The 20178-nt window shown below is 41.7% G+C and overlaps 1 protein-coding gene across 1 annotated transcript; it reads left to right on the top strand.

Moving 5' to 3' along the window:
- Positions 1 to 744: 744 nt before the first annotated feature.
- On the top strand, positions 745 to 9390 carry LOC310640400 (olfactory receptor 51G2-like; the record flags this gene model as incomplete). Its single annotated transcript, XM_083362609.1, has 2 exons — positions 745 to 820; positions 8387 to 9390. 2 exons carry the CDS (start codon positions 745 to 747, stop codon positions 9388 to 9390), a joined length of 1080 nt encoding a protein of 359 aa, XP_083218735.1.
- Between the last annotated feature and the right edge of the window lie 10788 nt (positions 9391 to 20178).

Genomic DNA, 20178 nt, shown 5'->3' with positions numbered 1-20178 from the left:
TTTCTTTTACAAAAAAAGCACTGTATACACACACACACACACACACACACACACACACACACACACACACTTTTGCTGGTTTCAGATAAAACCTTTGTGATTTTTAGAACCTCTTTCTTGAATAATTGTGACAATAGGGAGCGATTGACACACACCCCTTAGCTGAAATTTGCAATTAAAAGCTCACTAATTTTCCCAGACTTTCTCTATATTTTCTTAATTTCTTCATCTTTCACTCTCATTTTATCCTTTACTTCATTCTCTGCCTGTTTATTTCCTCTCCAGATTCTTATACTCACTTTTTTTCACCATCAGTCCTTCCTTTTCATAGTTCTTCCTTGAAATGAGGAAGTGGACGTTTCTACTTAGGATATTCACTTTCCAGTGCATGATTCTTTCAAGCAGACAATCTATTTTTTGGTTGCATTGAAAAATATAGTTTCAGGATAAAACTATCTCAGCATTATCGGTATCCCTTTGCCACTATTTAAGTAAAACACACGCATCTTTCTCAATTAAGAAAGGCAGATCATTGAGAAAAAATAAATCTGTTCTTATTCCTATATTCTTTATGTTTGCATCCACTGAATATTTTTTTAAAAAATTCTGCTTTCTAGGCAGATTCTTATTGGCTTTATATCTTTTAATCATCTTTCCGTCCCAAGCTTCTTAATATTTGAAAATGTCTATAGGCAGCATTCTAAAACATAATAACTTAGCATTAAAATGCAAAACAGGAAAACCATGTCTTACCTTTCTTGGTCTGATTATGCTGTGAAAGAATTCAGAGAATATGGTAGACTCACGCAGCTCTGGAACCGTAAGTCACAGGGGTGTGAAACTTTGCCCTTCCTCCAGAAACATAGCAAGTGTGTAAGAAAACAGGAATTCCCCATGTTGCCTCCAAGCTATTTTATAATTTTATAGATAGTATTTACAGTAGGGTTTTATTCAGCAGCGTTGTGAGGATCTCTGTAAACCACCATAAACGAAGCCGCTCATACCTCTGTCCTTGGTGCTGATAGCATACGGAAAGTTGCCCCCTCTCCAAGCAAGTCCCATGTGATTCTGGTCTTACATATTACTTGCCTTCTCAACCACTTTCCCCTCCTTGTATATTTTTGAAGCTGAATGTCTAGTATCTTTGTTAACACATGCATAAAGCAGTTGTCTTTAAAATTCATTAGCTGGGATGTCTACTGAAAACAAATTCACAATAACATGTTTTCTTCAGGAAAAACTTCAATAATAATAATAAAAAAGGCTAGACCTGTGAACAAAATATTTGCTTTGCTTTTCACAGACACAGTTTAAAGTGCAGATGAGATTTGGGGGTGCATTCTTTTTAAAAGAGGAAAACGAGACAAAAAATAAAAATCCCCTGTTGGGCAGGGGGGGTCCCCTCTCTTGAGTCAGGGGTGCCAGCTCAGCAGCACCAAGGCAGATTGGCATGGTCTGTCTCACCCTCATGTCAGTGTGTGTGTGTGTGTGTGTCTTCCAACCCAGCCTTGGCTGCAAGGTGAGCGGCATCCCCTAAGGCCACCCCTCCTCGGGTCACCAGCATCTTGCTCTCCCTGGCCTGCCATCTGTCAGATATGGTGCTTGAGTGGTGTGTCTGTGTGTGTGTGGGAAGCTGGACTAGAAAAATGCCCATCCAATGCCCAGCAGCTGCTGCCAAGGTGGCTCATCTCCTTCCTTTGGGGAGAAAGGTGGCCAGCATGGCCTGGGGACTGGGGGTGTGGGCGTGGGTGTGTGGGGAGGCTCTTGAGCCCTGCAGCTCTTCTGAAGGGGGGAGGAGGAGAGTGGGGAGGGGCTCTGCTGGGATCAGGGCTCCTCGTGCCTTCCACTGCCCACCTGCACTCTTCTGCTGTAGATGCCACAACTCTGCTTGCCTGGCAGGGCAGGGATGCGTTCACACATGGGGATACACATGGGGCTGCTGCCTCACTTGCTGTGCCATGCCAGGGCTGGATTGGGCTGGGCACAGAGCCTACTCATTGCTTCTTCCTCCATGGACATTGGGAGTGCCCACCCCGCCTACTGCTCATCCCAGGGCAGCTGCCACCATTCAGCACTCTCCAGCCCATCGCCGGCCATTTGGACACACCAAGCTCGGGCCTCAGGAGGATGGAGGCCAGAGGGGAGTGAGAACAGAAGCTGCCTGCCTTCACTCTTCTGCCACAGATGCCGCGGCTCTGCTTGCCTGGCATGGTGGGGGCATGCTTGCACATGGGGACGCACATGGGGCTGCTGCAGAAGAAGGAAGAAGATGTAGGAGGAGGGCTAGCCAGGGATGGGTGCAGCACTGCCACAGGGGGAATTTGACCAACCCCAGCCTGGATGGGGGAGAGGCCGAGGGAGCCCGAAGGGAGGCAGGTGTGGTGCTCGGGGGTAGCTGTTCTCCCACCTTCTCCCCGTGCTCCCGCAGAAGGGTTGGCTGGCTTCAGTGTCACCTGGTATGCCTGGCCACACATATGCCCAGCGGTGCTGGTGGGCCCAGCCTTCCTTCCTTCCTTCCTTCCTTCCTTCCTTCCTTCCTTCCTTCCTTCCTTCCTTCCTTCCTTCTCCCTCCCCTCCTTCCTTCCTCTCTCTCTCTCTCTCTCTCCCTTTCTCCAAAGTCCAAACCTACATGTCCTCCTTCCCCCGCTAGCCTTCTGCAAAGCACAGATGGACGCCAGGTCCTATTTGTCTTCTCCAAACTCACACCTGCCACACTTCCAAAGGCCATCTGCTTGCTCACTCACTCTCTTGATGCACTCCTGCCAAAACCTGCTCCCCTCTCCCCACCCAGCTCTTGCAGCTGTTCCCATGAGAGCGCTACTGGATTTGGTTTCCCTGCCCTCTCTAGTTCCCACTAGTCAGGCACACGTGGAGAGGCGGAGGGGAGCATCCCTTTGGCTCATGTGTTGAGAGAAAGGACTCTGCATGCCCAGTTTGGAATGCATGCCACAGTTTCGCCACCACGGCACTATGATATTTAACTTACATTTTTCCTACTCAGATGCAAAATATTACATTTCATATTACATTTCTTCCTTTAAATTCCATCCTGTTCATTTCAGTCCATTGCTCAGGCTTTCCACAACTTTCTCCTAATAATTTCCATAAAATATTTAATAAGAAAATTGAACAGCAATGGTCAAAGGACAGGTCTTGTGGAACTTTCTCTAGATAAACTGTAACACACTTCAGGTTTAGTTAATCCATCAACTATAAATCCATCTAACAACATTATCATTCTAGCCCATATTTTACCATTTTAGAACATCATAAGAGATTTTCAAAGATTTTGCAAAAGTCCAGGTACATTATGTATATGACATTCCCCTAATTTATTATGTTATTATTTCTATCAAAGAAGGAGATAAGGTTAGTTGGGACAATTTATTTTCAACAAACACATGCTGGCTCCTGTTAATCATAGAATATCCAAGTGCTTATAAAATTGTTAATTGATAATGTGTCTAGCTGACAAATCTTAGTTTTTCTTCTTCTTCATTGGAATTGCACTGAGTGGGCTAGCTATAAGGAAAATGTGTGTACATATACTGCTTCTGTCACAATGGGCTTTCGAGGAAGTAGGTTATCTATACTCCTTTCAATCAAGATTCATGGATAGGTATGAGAGGCAAACAGCATTGGTTGATTGCCTTCTCTGGGATACAGATGGGGGGGCGATTTCTCCCTTCTGGATCTCTTAGTCCAAGGGTTCCTAACCCTTGGTCCATGGTCTGATACTGGGCCACAACCCATTGGGAACTGGGCCACACAAGTGGCAGATGAGCATGCAAGAGCACAAAGCTCCATTTGTGCAAGCTTGCAGGCGCGCGCATGAAACTATCCACTCTCCCCCATCACCAGTCTGGTGCCTGTATGCAGAACTGGAAAGGTGGGGGACCACTATCTTAGTGGTGTTTTATACCATTGTCCACAGTAGCCTTTTTGATTGCCTGTGAGGAACAGGCATATTGGTCTACTCAATCCTAAATGCACAATTGGTGATTAGGGGGATGAGAAGCTGGTTTAGTAGGTACTCTCTTGTAGAGGTCCAAAGTTAGGTCTTTCTCCTTTGCTGTTTAATAACTACACTGAACTGATAGTTATGTTGCACAGTGCCATTTACTTTTTATTTATTTTTATTATATTTTTGTGGATCTTGTATGCTTGTAAACTGAAAGCCAGTCCTACCTAGAACTATTCCCATCAGAAGTATGATAAATAGGGAACATAGAAAAACACAACAGTAAAAAGACATAATTTGGTGGTAATATTTGTAATCCACATTCACATAAAAATAAATGGCAGAAAGAGAAGTAAAGGCCAGACTTCTTCTCTCTTTAGAGTTGTCCCCTCAAGGATAATGAACAAAAGTGAACAGCATGGCTAAAGTTTTTAATTGCCTGCATTGTATCTGCTCTGTTAGTTAATAGGAACTTTAGCTGTCTATGTTGTCACTCCGTTTCCCTTAGCTTAAATAACAAAAATGGAGCAGACAATTTAATTCTTAATATGAGTTGCTTGGAGCTGAGTCTGTAGTCCAATCCTCCCACGCCACATATTTCTTCATGCCATAGAAAGAAAGAAAATGCTGAATATTTCATTCTGGGTTTTTTGCAGCAACTTTTTTTTAATGATTTGTCTTGATTAAGATCTGGGAAGCAGGTCCTGGATAATCTCCAGCATGTAAAAAAGTGGTTCAAGATGTGATCAAAAGTTTAAGGATTTTTAGTTAGCTTTTTGTGATGACAGATGTGCTATTACCCTTTCAAAATTACAAATAAATAATAAAATGAAATTGCGATTATGCTTACAATTTTACTTTAGTTTTCTTTTGCTTTACAGGTTGTAAGCATAAGGATTGGTCAAAAGTTATTTTTTAATTACCATCATAACGGCAAACAGACACTAAATGAGGCAGTGGCTAAATGAGGACTATCTGTATTACCTATAGTGTGTGCTTTATTCTATTAGACTGCATGCAATTTAAAGCAAAAAAAGGGAAGAATTTTGTAAATATGGGATGATTACTGCAATAGTGAAAAACTGTTCCACTGAAAATATTTAACGTCTATAATTGCAGAAATAATAATGCAGATCTAGCATTGTAATAAAAATCAGAAATTTCAAAATTGGGATTCTTGATGGTGCTATTCTATTTCAGTAACAGATGGAGCAGTTGAGATAAAAAGTGATTTAGTGATTTGTCTTTGGTGAAGCAAAAAGTCTGTTCCAGAATTAAGAAAAGGATTCAACTCATACTATAAGGAGAATAGCCAAAGACTAAGGCAGGTTATTTTTCAAGCACTCTGCCTTCTTGCCTACTAAAACAGCTGTATGATTAAATTATAGTTGGCTTTGCACCTTTATTGTAAATGCAATATTTGCTTTTACTGTCTTTAGAGTATATTTACTAAACACTGTGATATGCAATGTTGTATTATTTATTTTATTCATTTAATTTGATCCATCTCAATGACAGCCACTTTCTCTGATTCTTGAGCATCTTTCATATTTATTTTTCAATTCTCCTATTCACTTACTGGTCAATATTTGTTCGTTCCTAAGAAATCCCTTCATAGTTTCTTCATCAAAGGCACAGAAATGACAAAAAAGATAATGCCTTTATTTACCACTATGTTGGGAATTAGGATTCCATTCATTCAAACAGTATTGAAATAAGTGCTTTGCAATGTTGAGATGAATATGTTAGGGCAGAAACCAAAGGAAAATTAATGGAAAAGTCATGTTTTTATTGTAGACATCAAAACATCACCATTGGATTATTATAAGGGATGCACTTAAAGATACAAAGATTACAATTGGTGCAGAAAACTGTAGCCACCGTAGTGTTTGGGCTTGGAAGTTATGTGCACATTATCCTGTTTCTCAATGTTATACTGGGCACTATGGAAGTGGCTGGTACTTATTATACTTATAAAGCCCTAAACGACTCTGGATCTTGATGTGTAAGAAGTTCATGGACATATCCATTAGTCACCTTGGCAACAATGTGAAAGTGGATTTTTAAAGACTTCTTAGTTTAGCATATGATCTTGCTAGTCCATAGTTTTCAACACCCAAGTATTAAGCAGATTCATCCTATTAACCTTGTGTGCTGAAACAAAGTACTGGTACTGCCATATGCTGATAAATTCACTAAATTTAATAGAAAGAAAGTTGGTTATGGATTTAAATGGGTAAAATGAATATTTTGTGTTAGGTCCTTTCTAGTTGAATGTGAACTTGTGACTCTGTGACAACCATATCCTTTGTGTCATTCTGAATTATTTGATTCACAAAAGTAGCTGAGTTGCTTGCTACTGATTTTTTCCTGAACAATTGGTGTTCCTTTGCCCTCTGTAAATATATTAAGATGATTGCTTACAAAAATCTTGATTTCAGCTCTAATCTCAAGAAATCCTAATCCAGTTTGATTGATTAACAGGTATTATTTTTCCTCATTATACTTTTTTTCTTAAAAGCTTGTCAGAAGAGTTAATTTCTTTTCACTCTGCATTGGTGGAAGCATTTAGATGATTGAATTAATGTTCCTGAAATGGCTACAATAGTTTCATGTTTTGTAATTAATTTACCAAGCTTCAATTATGACGTTATGCATTGCCAGGGAATAATGGACACTGCCAAAATACAATTTGTATAAATTTAATTGGTTACCAAAATACTCATTGACTCCAATGACTTAGCTATTTTTTTTAGATCAGCTTATATAAACAAATAGCTGCTACTTGTAAAGACATCACTTTGTAAATCAAGTATGTTTTGGCCATAACCAAGTTGTAGGCCATATATGGAGTCTATGGTAAGGCACTAAATGAGAAGGATTTTGGAACTTTCTTTAAGCAAGTCAGTACAGATCATCAGCCTGCAGATTAAACCAGTAACTTGAAAATATTGCAGTGAAACATGTTTCCTAAGCATTTTCACAGTTTTCTTTTCATAATTTGATCCTGCTACTTCTCTGGGGATGGGATACAGTTAATGTAAATGCATGCTGGATAACAGAAAGAATACTATAAAGAAGTCAATATCTATTTTATTGACTATAGCGTGGCAGATAGTGTCAACCATATTGAGCTCTGGAATGTTGTTAGAAAAATGAAAATCCCAGAACAAATCATTGTTCTCATATAAATCCTACACACAGGACAAGAAACCGTAGTCCAGATGGAACATAGCAGGACAGAAAGATCTGTCAAGAAGTGTTGGAGGCTAAATACTCTCCCTTTATTAATTCAAACTATATGCAGAATATATATCGAAAGAGGTTGGACTGGAAGATAAGTGTAGTTTAAAATTGGAGGGGAAAAAAATCAATAACATGTACCATGCCGATGATCTGAAAATACAAATGACCTGCAAGCTATACCTGTAATAAAAGTCAAGAGCATAGGGAAAATGGGACCGTAATTAAACGGAAAGATGGTCATCAGTAAACTGTAGTAATCAATTTCAGAATTGACAATGAAGACATTTAAGTGGTGGATAACTTCTACCTTTTAGAATCAACTATCAACACTAATGGAACTAGCAATTAAGAAATACACTACAGTACAAACTTGCACTTCATAGAGTAACAACAAAGGCATGGGAAAAGATATTCAGATTAATCTGTCAATGTGACACCTGCCTCATTTATGGTTGCCTCACTTTGTCCTGCATTTTCATTTCCCAAGTTGGGAGAGATACTCTGCCAAAGAATTGCATCTTTCCATCAATTACTAAGTTGAAATGATATGTCTTCATTCTCCATTGCTTGTTAGTATTTGTGTTTGGAGAAGAACATATTCCAATGAAGAGGGAGGGTTTGGAGGAGTCATCCTGCCAACTTTATCTGACCTTGAAAACAGTTTTCCTGGCTTGCTAAATTCTTGGATAGGAGACACCCCACCCCCCAGGAAGCCCAGGATATAGGCTAGACCTTCATTCTTAAAGAAAAGAATGACAAGGAGCCACTTCAGCATTACCGCCAAGAAATTTATTTACTTATTTTTTATTTTGATTGTCCTATATTTATAATTGTTTTTATACTTCTATTTTTATTGTATGGTATGCCACCCAGAATTGCTCTGGACAGTGAGCTGGCTTCAGTGTTTCCTCTTCAGTCTGCTGGGCAGAAGCCTGATAATTAGCTGGGTTCCCTAGAATTCTAGCTACCACTGAAGATATTACCTAGTTGGATAATGAAACCTCTTCAGGAAAACAAGTAAGCTCAAGAGCACCAAGGGATCTACAGTTCAACCCAAACTACATATTTCCTCACTGTTGGTCCCCAGACTTCTTTAGAGATGACATGGACAAAGAACATTGCAGTAAGCAGCTCAGCTGGGCTGCTAAAGAAGTAAGGGACTTTGAGTTGCTCATTTAGTACATGGCTTATTTTCTTTCTTTTCTTCTGTTTTATTTTTTATTTTACAGCATACATCAAAGACTCCTGGAGGCCCCCCAATTTTCCTCCTGACATGCTTTCCTGGACTAGAAAAACACCACTTATGGATTTCCCTCCCTATCTGCTCCATGTACCTTATGGCCATCACAGGGAACTGCGCCATCCTCTTTGTCCTCAAGACAGATCAAACCCTTCATGAGCCCATGTATTATTTCCTTTCTTTGCTGGCTCTCTCAGACCTGGGCTTATCCTTTGCTTCTTTGCCCACCATGCTCAGTGTCCTGTGGTTCAATCACCGTGTGATCTATTTTGATGCCTGCTTGGTCCAGATGTACTTCATCCACACTTTCTCCATTGTTGAGTCTGGTATTCTACTCTCTATTGCCTTTGATCGCTTGGTGGCCATCTGGAACCCTCTGAGATACACTAATCTTTTGACCTATGAGATGGTCATCAAGATTGGGGTGGGAGTGACCCTTCGAGCTGCTTTACTTGTGTTCCCAACTTCCTTTCACCTGAAGCATCTGGAGTATGGGAGGATGAATGTCCTCTCCTATTCCTTCTGCTTGCACCAGGATATTCTGAAGGTGGTGCTCTCAGACAGAAGAATCAGCAGCATCTATGGCTTGATGGTAGTGGTGTCTTCTATGGTTATTGACTCTGTATTGCTTGTTTTGTCATATGTTATGATCCTCAAAACCGTGTTAAGTATTGCCTCTAGGGTAGAGCGCCTCCGGGCCTTGAATACCTGCATCTCCCATATCTGTGCTGTCCTAACATTCTATACTCCAATGACTGGACTATCCATGATTCATCGATATGGGAAAAATGCTTCCCTGGTTGTTCACATCCTCATGGCCAATGTCTATCTTTTAGTACCACCCCTTATGAACCCCATTGTATACAGTATAAAAACCAAACAAATTCGGATCAGAATCTTTAAAAATCTACTGAAAAGTAAAGAGTCAGCTATGACCTCTTAGAAATAGCTTCTTGTGTCAGAGATCGTGAGAATATGGTAAGACATATTTAAATAGAGAGTTAACCTAGCAAGGAACTTCTTTGCCCACCATGATCTGGATATTTTGATTTAATTCCCATGAAATCTCCTTCACTACCTGATTTCCCAGCCATTTATCATCATACACGCTATACCTGAGAGTGATACCTGGATCAATAGTAGTAACTGTGAATAGGTGGTACCTGGGTCAATAGTAGTAACTATGAGAGGGATCTTGGAGTCCTAGTGGACAATCAGTTAAATATGAGCCAGCAGTGTGCGGCAGCTACCAAAAAAGCCAAGGCAGTCCTAGGCTACATTAACAAAGGGTAGATCTTGATTGAAGCAGCCATTAACAGAGGATAGAATCAAGATATTGTGAAGTGTTATTATCCTTTATAATGCCATGGGAAGACCACACTTGCAATATTGCATCCAGTTTTGGATATCACAATATAAAAAAGATGTAGAGACTGTAGAAAGAGTGTTGAAAAGAGGAACAAAGATGATTAGGGGACTGGAGGCTAAAACATATGAAGAACGGTTTCAGGAATTGGGTTGTCTAGTTTAATGAAAAGATGGACTGGGGGTGACATGATAGCAGTGTTACAATACTTGAGGGGCTGACATAAAGAAGAGTGGGTCAATCTATTTCCCAAAGCATCAGAAGGCAAGATAAGAAGCAATGGATGGAAACTAATAAAAAATAAAACCAACCTAGAACTAAGGAGAAATTTTCTAACAGTGAGAATAATTAGCCAGTGGAACATCTTCAGAAGTTGGGGGTACTCCAACACTGGAAGCTTTAAAAAGAGACTGCACAGCCAGTTGTCTGGAATCTCCTGCTTGAGCAGGGGGTTGGACTAGAAGATCTCCAAGGTCCCTTCCAACTCTGTTATTATGTTCTGTTCAAATGATGGGCTCCTCCCCTCTCTCCTGAGGGTTGTGCTGTCCCAATGTTTATTCCATATCCCAATAAAAACAGTACAATTTCAGCATGCTTTTGGATCTAAATAATTGTGGGTACCATTATAGAAAGAATTTAGCAAAGTATTTTTGCTTTATCGTATTTATACTGTTTCTATCCTATGGCTTTAAGGGACACGGTGGCTCAGTGGGTTAGGATGCTGAGCTTGTCGATTAGATGGTCGGCAGTTTGGCGGGTCGAATCCTGAGTGCCCGTGTAGCAGAGTGAGCGCCTGTTACTTGTCCCAGCTTCTGCCAACCTAGCAGTTCAAAAGCACGTTAAAAAAGCAAGTAGAAAAATAGGGACCACTACGGTGGGAAGGTAACAGCATTCCGTGCGCCTTTGGTGTCTAGTCATGCCAGCCAGATGACCACGGAGATGTTCTCAGACAAGCGCTGGCTCTTCGGCTTTGAAACGGAGATGAGCATCGGCCCCTAGAGTCGGAAACGACTAGCACGCATGTGCGGGGGAACCTTTACCTTTACCTTTATCCTATGGCTTTAGTAGACTTTGTGTTTTGCAGTTACCTAGATAGAGTTCTTTTGGAGTGTGGTGAATTATAAATATTGTTAATTAAAAATATAAATAAAAAAGTATTCAAGTAGTATGGTTAGAATAAATTATGAAACTCCAATGCTTAGCAAATCACCCCTGCCAGAATTCCAAGGGACCTGAACACCCAGGGGGAGTCTATACTCTGGAAGGTGAGCTGTCTCTACTTTTTTGGCATTCCCTGCAGGGATTAATCCTGCATCCCTTGAAACAGGACTTGGAATTTGGCTGGTGAGGTGACCCTCTATATTTATCAGGGGAAGAACAGAGTTTGGTCACAAGATGTCCAGTGAGAATTTCTTTCAAAGGACATACTTATTTAAAAGCATGTTTGGCAGCAGATGCTGGGACTTTTTCCTGACCATTTTGGAGTGGAGGGGCTGAAAAGTAGAAGGATCCTGCTGCCTTGGCAAAGATAGGGCGTACTCATCACTTACTATTTCAACGGCTGTGAGATTTTCAGCTCCCTTTCTGTTAACATCTAGGATCCTTCTCTGCTGAGCTTGTGGGGTATAGAGTGCTACATATGGAGCTGCTCGTCATTCTGTATCAAGTACTTGAGGGTTTATGTTAGCAGTTTTTAAGGTTTTAATGTTTAACTCTTTTTTCTCTAGTGGGAATTATTGGCATGTATTATATCAGTCTGTTAGATTGAGGCTGCATGTAAAAATACCTAGACTAGCTAAGGCTGTGGGGCTGAAATGTACAAGATGGAACTGAATATCAAGTTGTATTCATTTATTATAAGAAACTTATATGGCTGTCCATTGTAATCAATGGGATCCTGCATGACAAACAAAACAATAAAAACGTAATGGAATCAATTATAAAATCCTAATTAATGTCCCCTTAAACATTTCTTTAAAAGAAAAAAAAAGACACACATGCTGGCTCCACTAATATCCCAGCACCGTGAAGGAAATAAAGTCTTCCAGACCCTCCAGAAGGCCATAAAGTCAAAGCTGTCTGGCTGTCAAAGGTGAAGTTGTTCCCTCTGGCAGGTGCCACAAAAGAGAAGACCCACTTCCTAGGTCCCACTCATTGCTTCTCAAGAAGAATCTACCTCTACCTACATATTGATTGGGATAGGCAGAAACCACAAACAAACATTGGGAGCCCGTGCAGGTCACATATCAGTGTTTTAACATGGGTTCTTCCAAATGTTTTTAATGGGCAGCCCAATGTAGAATATGGAATTTTACATCTGGGTAGGAAAAATGGAAGAAAATGTTTAGGAAGTGAGTCCCTGTCTTGGCACTAGCCCATGTGAAGGAGTTCTGTGTCCTTATTTAGCCAAGGTTTTTTTTTTAAATCCCATTTATATCCCGCCCTTCTCCGAAGACTCAGGGCGGCTTACAATCTAAGAAGCACAAATCAATGTGCTTAGCAATAGCCTTCATTCTATGTACTGTATATGCCTGCTTATTAGGGCTTTCGCCCCCCCCCCCCAAGCGGCATTATTACAAAGTCAGCTTATTGCCCCCAACAATCTGGGTCCTCATTTTACCTACCTCGGAAGGATGGAAGGCTGAGTCAACCTTGAGCCTGGTGGGACTCGAACCTGCACTAATTGCAGGCAGCTGGTGTTACTTAAGGAGGCATTAGCCCACTGGTCCACCAAAGTTAATCACAATCAAATAGTATGATACAGCTACTAAAAAGTCTAATGAACATAGATTTCAGACCATAGGAAATCATTGTTGCTCTTTACTATGTGCTGATCAGTTCACACTTGGAGTCCTGTTTCACTGCCCTTTTTGAAATGTGGTGTCCACGACAGTGATAGATCACGTTCAGAGCAGGGCCAGCAAGATAAATGAGGGTCTGCAAACCATGAAAAGTAACTAATGTATCTGGTACATTTAATTTACAGAAAAAATGACTGAGGGGAGATGTGATAGCAGTCTTCAGATATATGATTGATACCTAGCCAAAAAAAGAAGTCTTTAAATTCAGAGTTCAAACTCAAAGCCACCAGGAATTTCAAAATATTGAAATTTCTAGACTGCATATAATGCCAAGAATTGATAAAATGATTACGTTTTAGAAAGAGGAAAGAATACTAATGATTTGGGAGGATGAAAGCTGAACAAATTATGAGGCTGAGCCCCATTTTCTAAATTTGTTTGTTATCTCTCACAACCTAGCTTATCTGAGTAAACTGAAACACACACCAGCTTAGAATGACTATAGTTTCCAAAATACATAACAGCATAAGTGTCAAGCAAGAATTCTCTTTATTCTTCTCTATGTCTCCCCACTATGACTGTATCAGATGTTCCTGTGGGAAGCATGTCAGCTGTCAAGACGTTCAATAACAGCAGCCTGAACCTGAGAACCTTTGTCCTGACTGGGATTCCTGGGATGGAAGAGAAGAATGCTTTGATGTCCTTCCTTCTGTTTGTTCTCTGTGTCTTCATACTGCTTGGAAACAGCCTCATTCTTTTTGTCATTAAGACTGACCAAAGTCTTCATGAACCCATGTGTTAAGTCATGGGCTCTTGGTTGCAGGAATGATGACACAAGGCTGAGTACAGGATAACTCATACTTTATTCTTGCTAGAACTGTACTGAAACTTGGGCTGCAACCAGCCACAATATATGACTGGGTTTGAACCCACTCTTGCCGCCTGGGGCTAGCCAATTGCAGGACCGGAGACAGCCAGTCTGGGATGCTGGAGAGCCGTTGGCTGCTCCAGCAATGCACGTGGTGTATCACCACAAGCCCAGTACATAACACCCCTCCCCTCCTTGATCGAACCATGACAACCATGATTAGTCTTGACAATTGTCAAGACTTATTAATCAACTCTCACAGAATTGTAATAAAAAATAATAAAAATAATAAAATCACTGTGGCTACAATGAGATTAAACAACGTCTAATGAACAAGCTTCCAATGCAAGAAAAGCAGTTTCACAATGCACTAACTTCTGTAGTTAGTGGTAATAAGTTTTACAACAATATGCATCACTTTATTTTACAATGTAATCTGTGAGGTATGCAGAAGGCTTGTGTGGCCTAGAGGAATGTCTTAGAGTTCCCATCACTTTGTGGTCTACCAGCTTACCCAGTGGGCTGGGTAGACCCATGTCCCTTTGTGCTCCATTGTCAAGGGGATTCAGAATGCTCTGGCTGGCCTCACCAGTTGGCCCACCCCAGAGTCAGTCTGTTCAGCAGAGTAGGCACAGCGGTTGCTGAGATTCGGTTGGCTCGCTTAGCCAGGGGGTACATGTTGCACTTCCGTGCTACCCGGTTCTTCCTCAGAATCCATCTCCTCTGAAAAGGAAAAACCCTGGTGGTCCAAGTGAGGGCTGGCTTGGCCACAAGTTTGAGGACCTTGGGAGGGACGTATGATGCAGTCCTCACTTAGTGGCCGTTCTGGAAACCTTTTCCTCAGTTGATCAATGTGTCTTCTGACAACTTGCCCTCCCTCCAACCCCACCTCATAAGATAGGGGTCGTCTTGGTTATTTGACCAGGAACCCATACATTTCCTTGACCATAGTTCCTGGCCCAAACCCAATGGGCCCGTGTGCAGCTCCCTTGGAGGTTTTGGTCGAGAGGCTTATGCTGCCACTCTATCTGGATGCAATCTGTCCAGTTTAGTAATCAAATCAAAGAGCCTTGGTGGAGCAGTGGGCTAATGCCTCCTTAAGTAACACCAGCTGCCTGCAATTAGTGCAGGTTCGAGTCCCACCAGGCTCAAGGTTGACTCAGCCTTCCATCCTTCTGAGGTAGGTAAAATGAGGACCCAGATTGTTGGGGGCAATAAGCTGACTTTGTAATAATGCCGCTTGGGGGGGGACGAAAGCCCTAATAAGCAGGCATATACATAGAATGAAGGCTATTGCTAAGCACATTGATTTGTGCTTTAGATTGTAAGTCGCCCTGAGTCTTCAGAGAAGGGCAGGATATAAATGGGATTGAAAAAAAATCAAATGCCTCCCCCAACGTAGTTCAGCAGGACTTTTACCTGTAGCAGTGCAGGGTGTAGAATGCTGGTAGAGTAAAAAATCTGCCAATCTGTGGTGCCAGTCACCTGTGACAATGCGCTTGAGTGCCTCCTTTGTTGTCCTCACCATGCGTTTGGATTGTCCATTAGAAGATGGATGAAATAGTGCAGAGGTTGCATGTCTGATGAGATTAGCTCTAAGAAAAACCTGAAATTCATCAGCAGTGAATTGGGCCCCATTATCAGAAACTAAGACATCAGGCAACCCATGTGTTGCAAAGAGTTTTCTCAGCATCTGGATGGTCCTAGCAGTAGTCATGTTAGGAACTGGAATTACTTCCAGCCATTTTGAGGGGCTATCCACTACTATCAGAAAAAGCTGCCCCTGAAATGGCCCAGCATGGTCTATGTGAATCCTAGACCAGGGAGTGTGCATTTCCTCCCACCTGTGAACTGGGGCCTTAGGCATTTCAGGCCTAGATTGCTGGCATGTATAACAACCATGGACCTGACCCTCGATGGCCTTATCAAGGCCAGGCCACCAAAGGTAGCTTCTAGCTAAGGCTTTCATTCTGACAATGCCTGGATGTCCTTCATGTAAGGAGTGTAAGATCCTGTCTCTTAGGGAAGTGGGAATTATGACTCTGTTCCCTCATAAAATACACCCTTTATGTGCAGACAACTCATGCCTCCTGACAAAATAACTTTGAAATTCAGAGCCTGGGCTTTTTTCCACCACCAAATAAATGGATAGAATTTAATAGACTTGTCAAAGCTCCTTTCTGTCATTTCCTAAAAATGATTTCACAAAAAGACCATTGGGTTTGGAAAGGGTAGACTTAGGTTCCTTTCAATATCATTTTTATTCCTTATGGCTTCCAGAATATATACCCATGACATCACTCTATTCAGTATTTTATCTATGGCAGTTTCAGCAGCAATATCCCCTGCCTGGAGGGGAAACTCAGGTATGTCCTGTATGGACAGTATTCTAGCAGCAGGATCTGGATCTGGATCCATTAGTGGCAGTGGTAGCCTACTGAGGCCATCAGTGTGGCCCATTTCCTTTCCTGGTTTATGAATTAATTTGAAATTGTATGCAGACAAAAAATAGACCATCTCAACATTCTTGGAGATAGTATGTGGGGGAGTTTGTTTGTCTGTTGTGAACAGTCCCAACAGAGGTTTGTGGTCAGTGTAGACAGTGAAATCCCTGCCATGTAAATAATCATGAAATTTTTTAACTCCAGCAACTATGGCCAGGGCCTCTTTGTCAATCTGGGCATAGTTGCACTCAGCAGAGGACAAGGTCCTTGAGTAAAATGTGATAGGGACCTGTTTCCCATTTTTCTCTATGTGGCTTAAGACTGCCCCCACCCCATAGGAAGATGTATCACATGCAAGACATACAGGTTTAGACTATGTAATGAGTTACAGCGGACTTTTCTGATAGAAGTGCTATTAAATTCTGGAAACTTTTTTCGTGTAAGTTAGTCCAATTCCAAGGGGCTTTTTGTCAAGCAGCCTGTGGAGGGGCTCTCGCTATTGCTGCCTTATGAGGTAGGAATGTGTGATAAAAATTTAGGAGACCCCAAAATGCTTGCAGCTCTCCTTTTGATTTGGGCCTTGGAGCCATTTTAATGCCCTTCACTTTAGAATCAGTGGGGTGAATACCATTAGCATCAATGCCAAAACCCAAGAATTCTGTTGATGAGACCCCAATACTGCACTTGTTTTTCTTTAATTTGAGGCCTGCTGTGCAAAGCTTCTGCAAAACAGCCCTGAGCCTTCTGGCCAACACTTCTGGGGATTCCCCAGCAATAAGAACATCATCAAAATAAGGGCAGACGCCCTGGATACCCTTAAGAGTACGTTCCATAATCCCTTGGAAAATACCTGGTGCAACATTGACTCCAAACTGTAAGTGTTTGACTTTGAATGCCCCTCTGTGAGTCACGATCATTTGAGCCGGGGCTGTGGCCTCATCAACCGGCAATTGCTGATAGGCCTATGCTAAATCAAGTTTAGCAAAAATGGTTCCCCCTTGCAAAGAGGCTAGAATATGGTTGACCACTGGAACCGGATAAGCATGCTGCCAACACTTAGAGACCAAAAGACATATGGACAAAGTGTGCTGACAAGTTCCTTCAGGCAAACTTTTTCAAATGTTTAACTAAATGAAACTTCCAAAACAAAAACTATATCCTGTAGTCCAAACATTTAACTCCTGCCAAAATAAAAGAAATGTCCATGTCTTTTTCCCCACCACCCTACAAAAATCTTAACTGTGACTCCTCACTGAGTGAATCATTCATGTTTTGAAAGAATGTGGACCCCATTCATGTTCATTCAAGTGAATCATGCTATAAAAGATGGCTCGTGCCAGATCCCATCTGAAGTTGACACCTAGTGGGACAATGTTTCATCACTGTTCATCTCCTGCTGCCCTGATAGCCTAATCTGCACTGGCCCAATGGCCAAGCTTGCCAAATAACTGTAATGATATGTGAGAATGAGTTTGGGAGATGCTGCCAAGGGAATAGTCAAATATATACAGGTAGTCCTTCACTTAATATACTTAGTGACTGTTCAAAGTTATGATGGACCTACCTGGGTGGTACTTATGACCCAGATTTGAAGTTCTGATAGATGCCCTCCCATGGCAGGTGACCATTTTTGAGCACTTGGCAACCAGGCCATATTTATAGCCATTTGCAGCATACCCTGGTCACATGACCAGATTTTACAACAGTTTTGCCAAAAACTGGCATTTAATTCCAGTTTTTAGCAAAATCAGCCTGTAGTGGGCTATGAGTTTACTTAACAAATATGAGGTTTACTTTATGACTATGATGTTCACTTAACAATTGTTGCAAATAAAGTTGTAAAATCAGGTTGGTCGTGTGACTGCTTTGCATTATGACTGTCACAATTTACAACCATAATGGGCAGACACCATTACAATCGTAAGTTAAGGACTACCTGTAGTGGGTGAGGCAAGCAACTCAGAAGCTCTCCCCCCTTCCCATACTTTCCAGGGTGTAAAGGAGACAGGACAGATTGTACTTTCAGACTGGTGAGATTATGTCAATGTAACCTTACAATAAAATAGAATTAGCTCATTTGTTCCTATTTCCTATCTGGTCTACCTGGTAAGATTGACAACAATGGAGTATGTGTTTGATATTGTCCATCTTAACGAATTGAAACTAAACATTAAGAAAACCAAGATCATGGCATCCGGCCCTCTCAATTCCTGGCAAATAGATGGGGAAGAAATTGAGGTAGTGACAGATTTTATTTTCCTGGGTTCCAAGATCACCACAGATGGAGACTGCAGCCAAGAAATTAAAAGATGCTTGCTCCTAGGGAGGAAAGCTATGGCAAATCTAGACAGCACACTAAAAAGCAGAGACATCACCCTGCCAACAAAAGTGTGTATAGTCAAGGCTATGGTCTTCCCAGTTGCAGTGTATGGATGTGAAAGTTGGACCATAAGAAAGGCTGAGCACCAAAGAATTGAGGCCTTTGAACTCTGGTGCTGGAGAAGACTCCTGTGAGTCCCTTGGACTGTAAGGCGATCAAATTGGTCAGTCCTAGAGGAGATCAACCCTGACTGCTCTTTAGAAAGCCAGATCCTGAAGTTGAAACTCAAATACTTTGGCCACCTAATGAGAAGGAAGGACTCACTGGAGAAGAGCCTAATGCTGGGAAAGATTGAGGGCAAGAGAAGAAGGTGATGTCAGAGAATGAGGTGGCTGGATGGAGTCACTGAAGCAGTAGGCATGAGCTTAAATGGACTCCAGAAGATGGTAGAGAACAGGAAGGCCTGGAGGAATGTTATCCATGGGGTCGTGATGGGTCGGACACGACTTCGCAGCTAACAACAACAAATCTTAACGAAGGATGTTTTCATGGAAGTGTTTCAGAGACTTGTCTCACCACATCTGCTTCCCTGCTGGCATCAGTCATCTGAGGATAAGGTACGTTTTGTATCCCCTTTGTAACGTAGCGTGGTCGCACAAAGAGACAGACATTCGGCTGGGTGAAGAGACTTCTTTATTGTTGGTCAGGAATGAAGCTGGGGAAAAAGGGGTTACCTGGCATACCTTTATACCTGCCCAGGTGAATACCAACCAATGGATTCAAACCTGGGCTTCCCGCCAGTGCAGGTGGCCAATAGATTTAAACCCTGGCTTCCCGCCAGAGCTGGCCATAACCCGGGGCTGTCAAACTCATTTAAACCAGGCTTTCCCGCCAAATGCGGTTATAGCCTGGAGCTGTCCAGCCCCACGCCTCCTGCTGTGCTGACAGCCTGTGTATGCTTTAGTCGCATACACTACACCCTTAATGATCAGATCAGTCCATAGTCTAGTAACTGTATTCACTGCATGGTTTAGTGAGCGCTAAATCTTGATAAAGTTTTCTGTGGCTTGGCTTGTTGTGTCTTAGATAAATAGAGATAAATCATATTTAAAACATTATACAAAAGAGATAATAGAAGATCTAAGAAGGAACAAAAAGGACCAGAACACATCATCTCCAGCAATCTACCCAGAGAAGCAGGGATTAGCACTAGAAAAACAATGAAGTAGAAAACTATACCTTAATAAAAGAAACTGCCAAGGAGAAAATCATACTCCTTTCAACACTGGCAAGGCAAACTACTGAATATAAACAGGTACTAAACCCCATACTCATAGCACCAACAAAGCTGCCTAGTTGAATAATGAAACATCTGCAAGCAAACAACCAAGCTCAGAGAGCACCAAGGATTCCACAATTCATTCCTGAGCTACATCCTTGCTGTGCTGTGCTGTAAAGGGGAGGGGAGGGGAGGGGAGGGGAGGGAAGGGGAGGGGAGGGAAGGGGAGAGAAGGGAAAGAGCTTTTGCAATTGGACAAACTGCATGTAGCTTAAATTCTCCTATATCTTGTTTGCAGATGCTGGAAACAAATAAAATTTTGGTATTCCAAATTAGATTAGTGAGTTCCAGACCAGATTTATTTCTAATTAGAAAAATAAGCCTCACTCATTGGGGACAGTGTAGAAAAGAGGTAAGGTAGATGGCCCTAAAAGTAAGGTAGAAGATAGAGAAGAGGGATGAATATGATAAAAACAGGTTTCATGTCTCCCCTTGTCAACAAGAATGTCAAGGGGTACATTTTGAAGCATATGATCCCTGTTTCAGAAGAGTATTGGCAAACTAAGAGATGTCTGGAGGAGCATAGAAACAATGATGGGCCCAGAGGCAAAGTTCTGTGAGGAAAGATGAAAAAGATTAGATCTGTTTCATCT

This window comes from Vipera ursinii, assembly GCF_947247035.1.
Source record: "Vipera ursinii genome assembly, chromosome: 4".
Taxonomy (NCBI): Eukaryota; Metazoa; Chordata; class Lepidosauria; order Squamata; family Viperidae; genus Vipera; species Vipera ursinii.
Note: the sequence above shows the minus strand (reverse complement) of the source record. Positions and strands in the feature narration are given on the sequence as shown.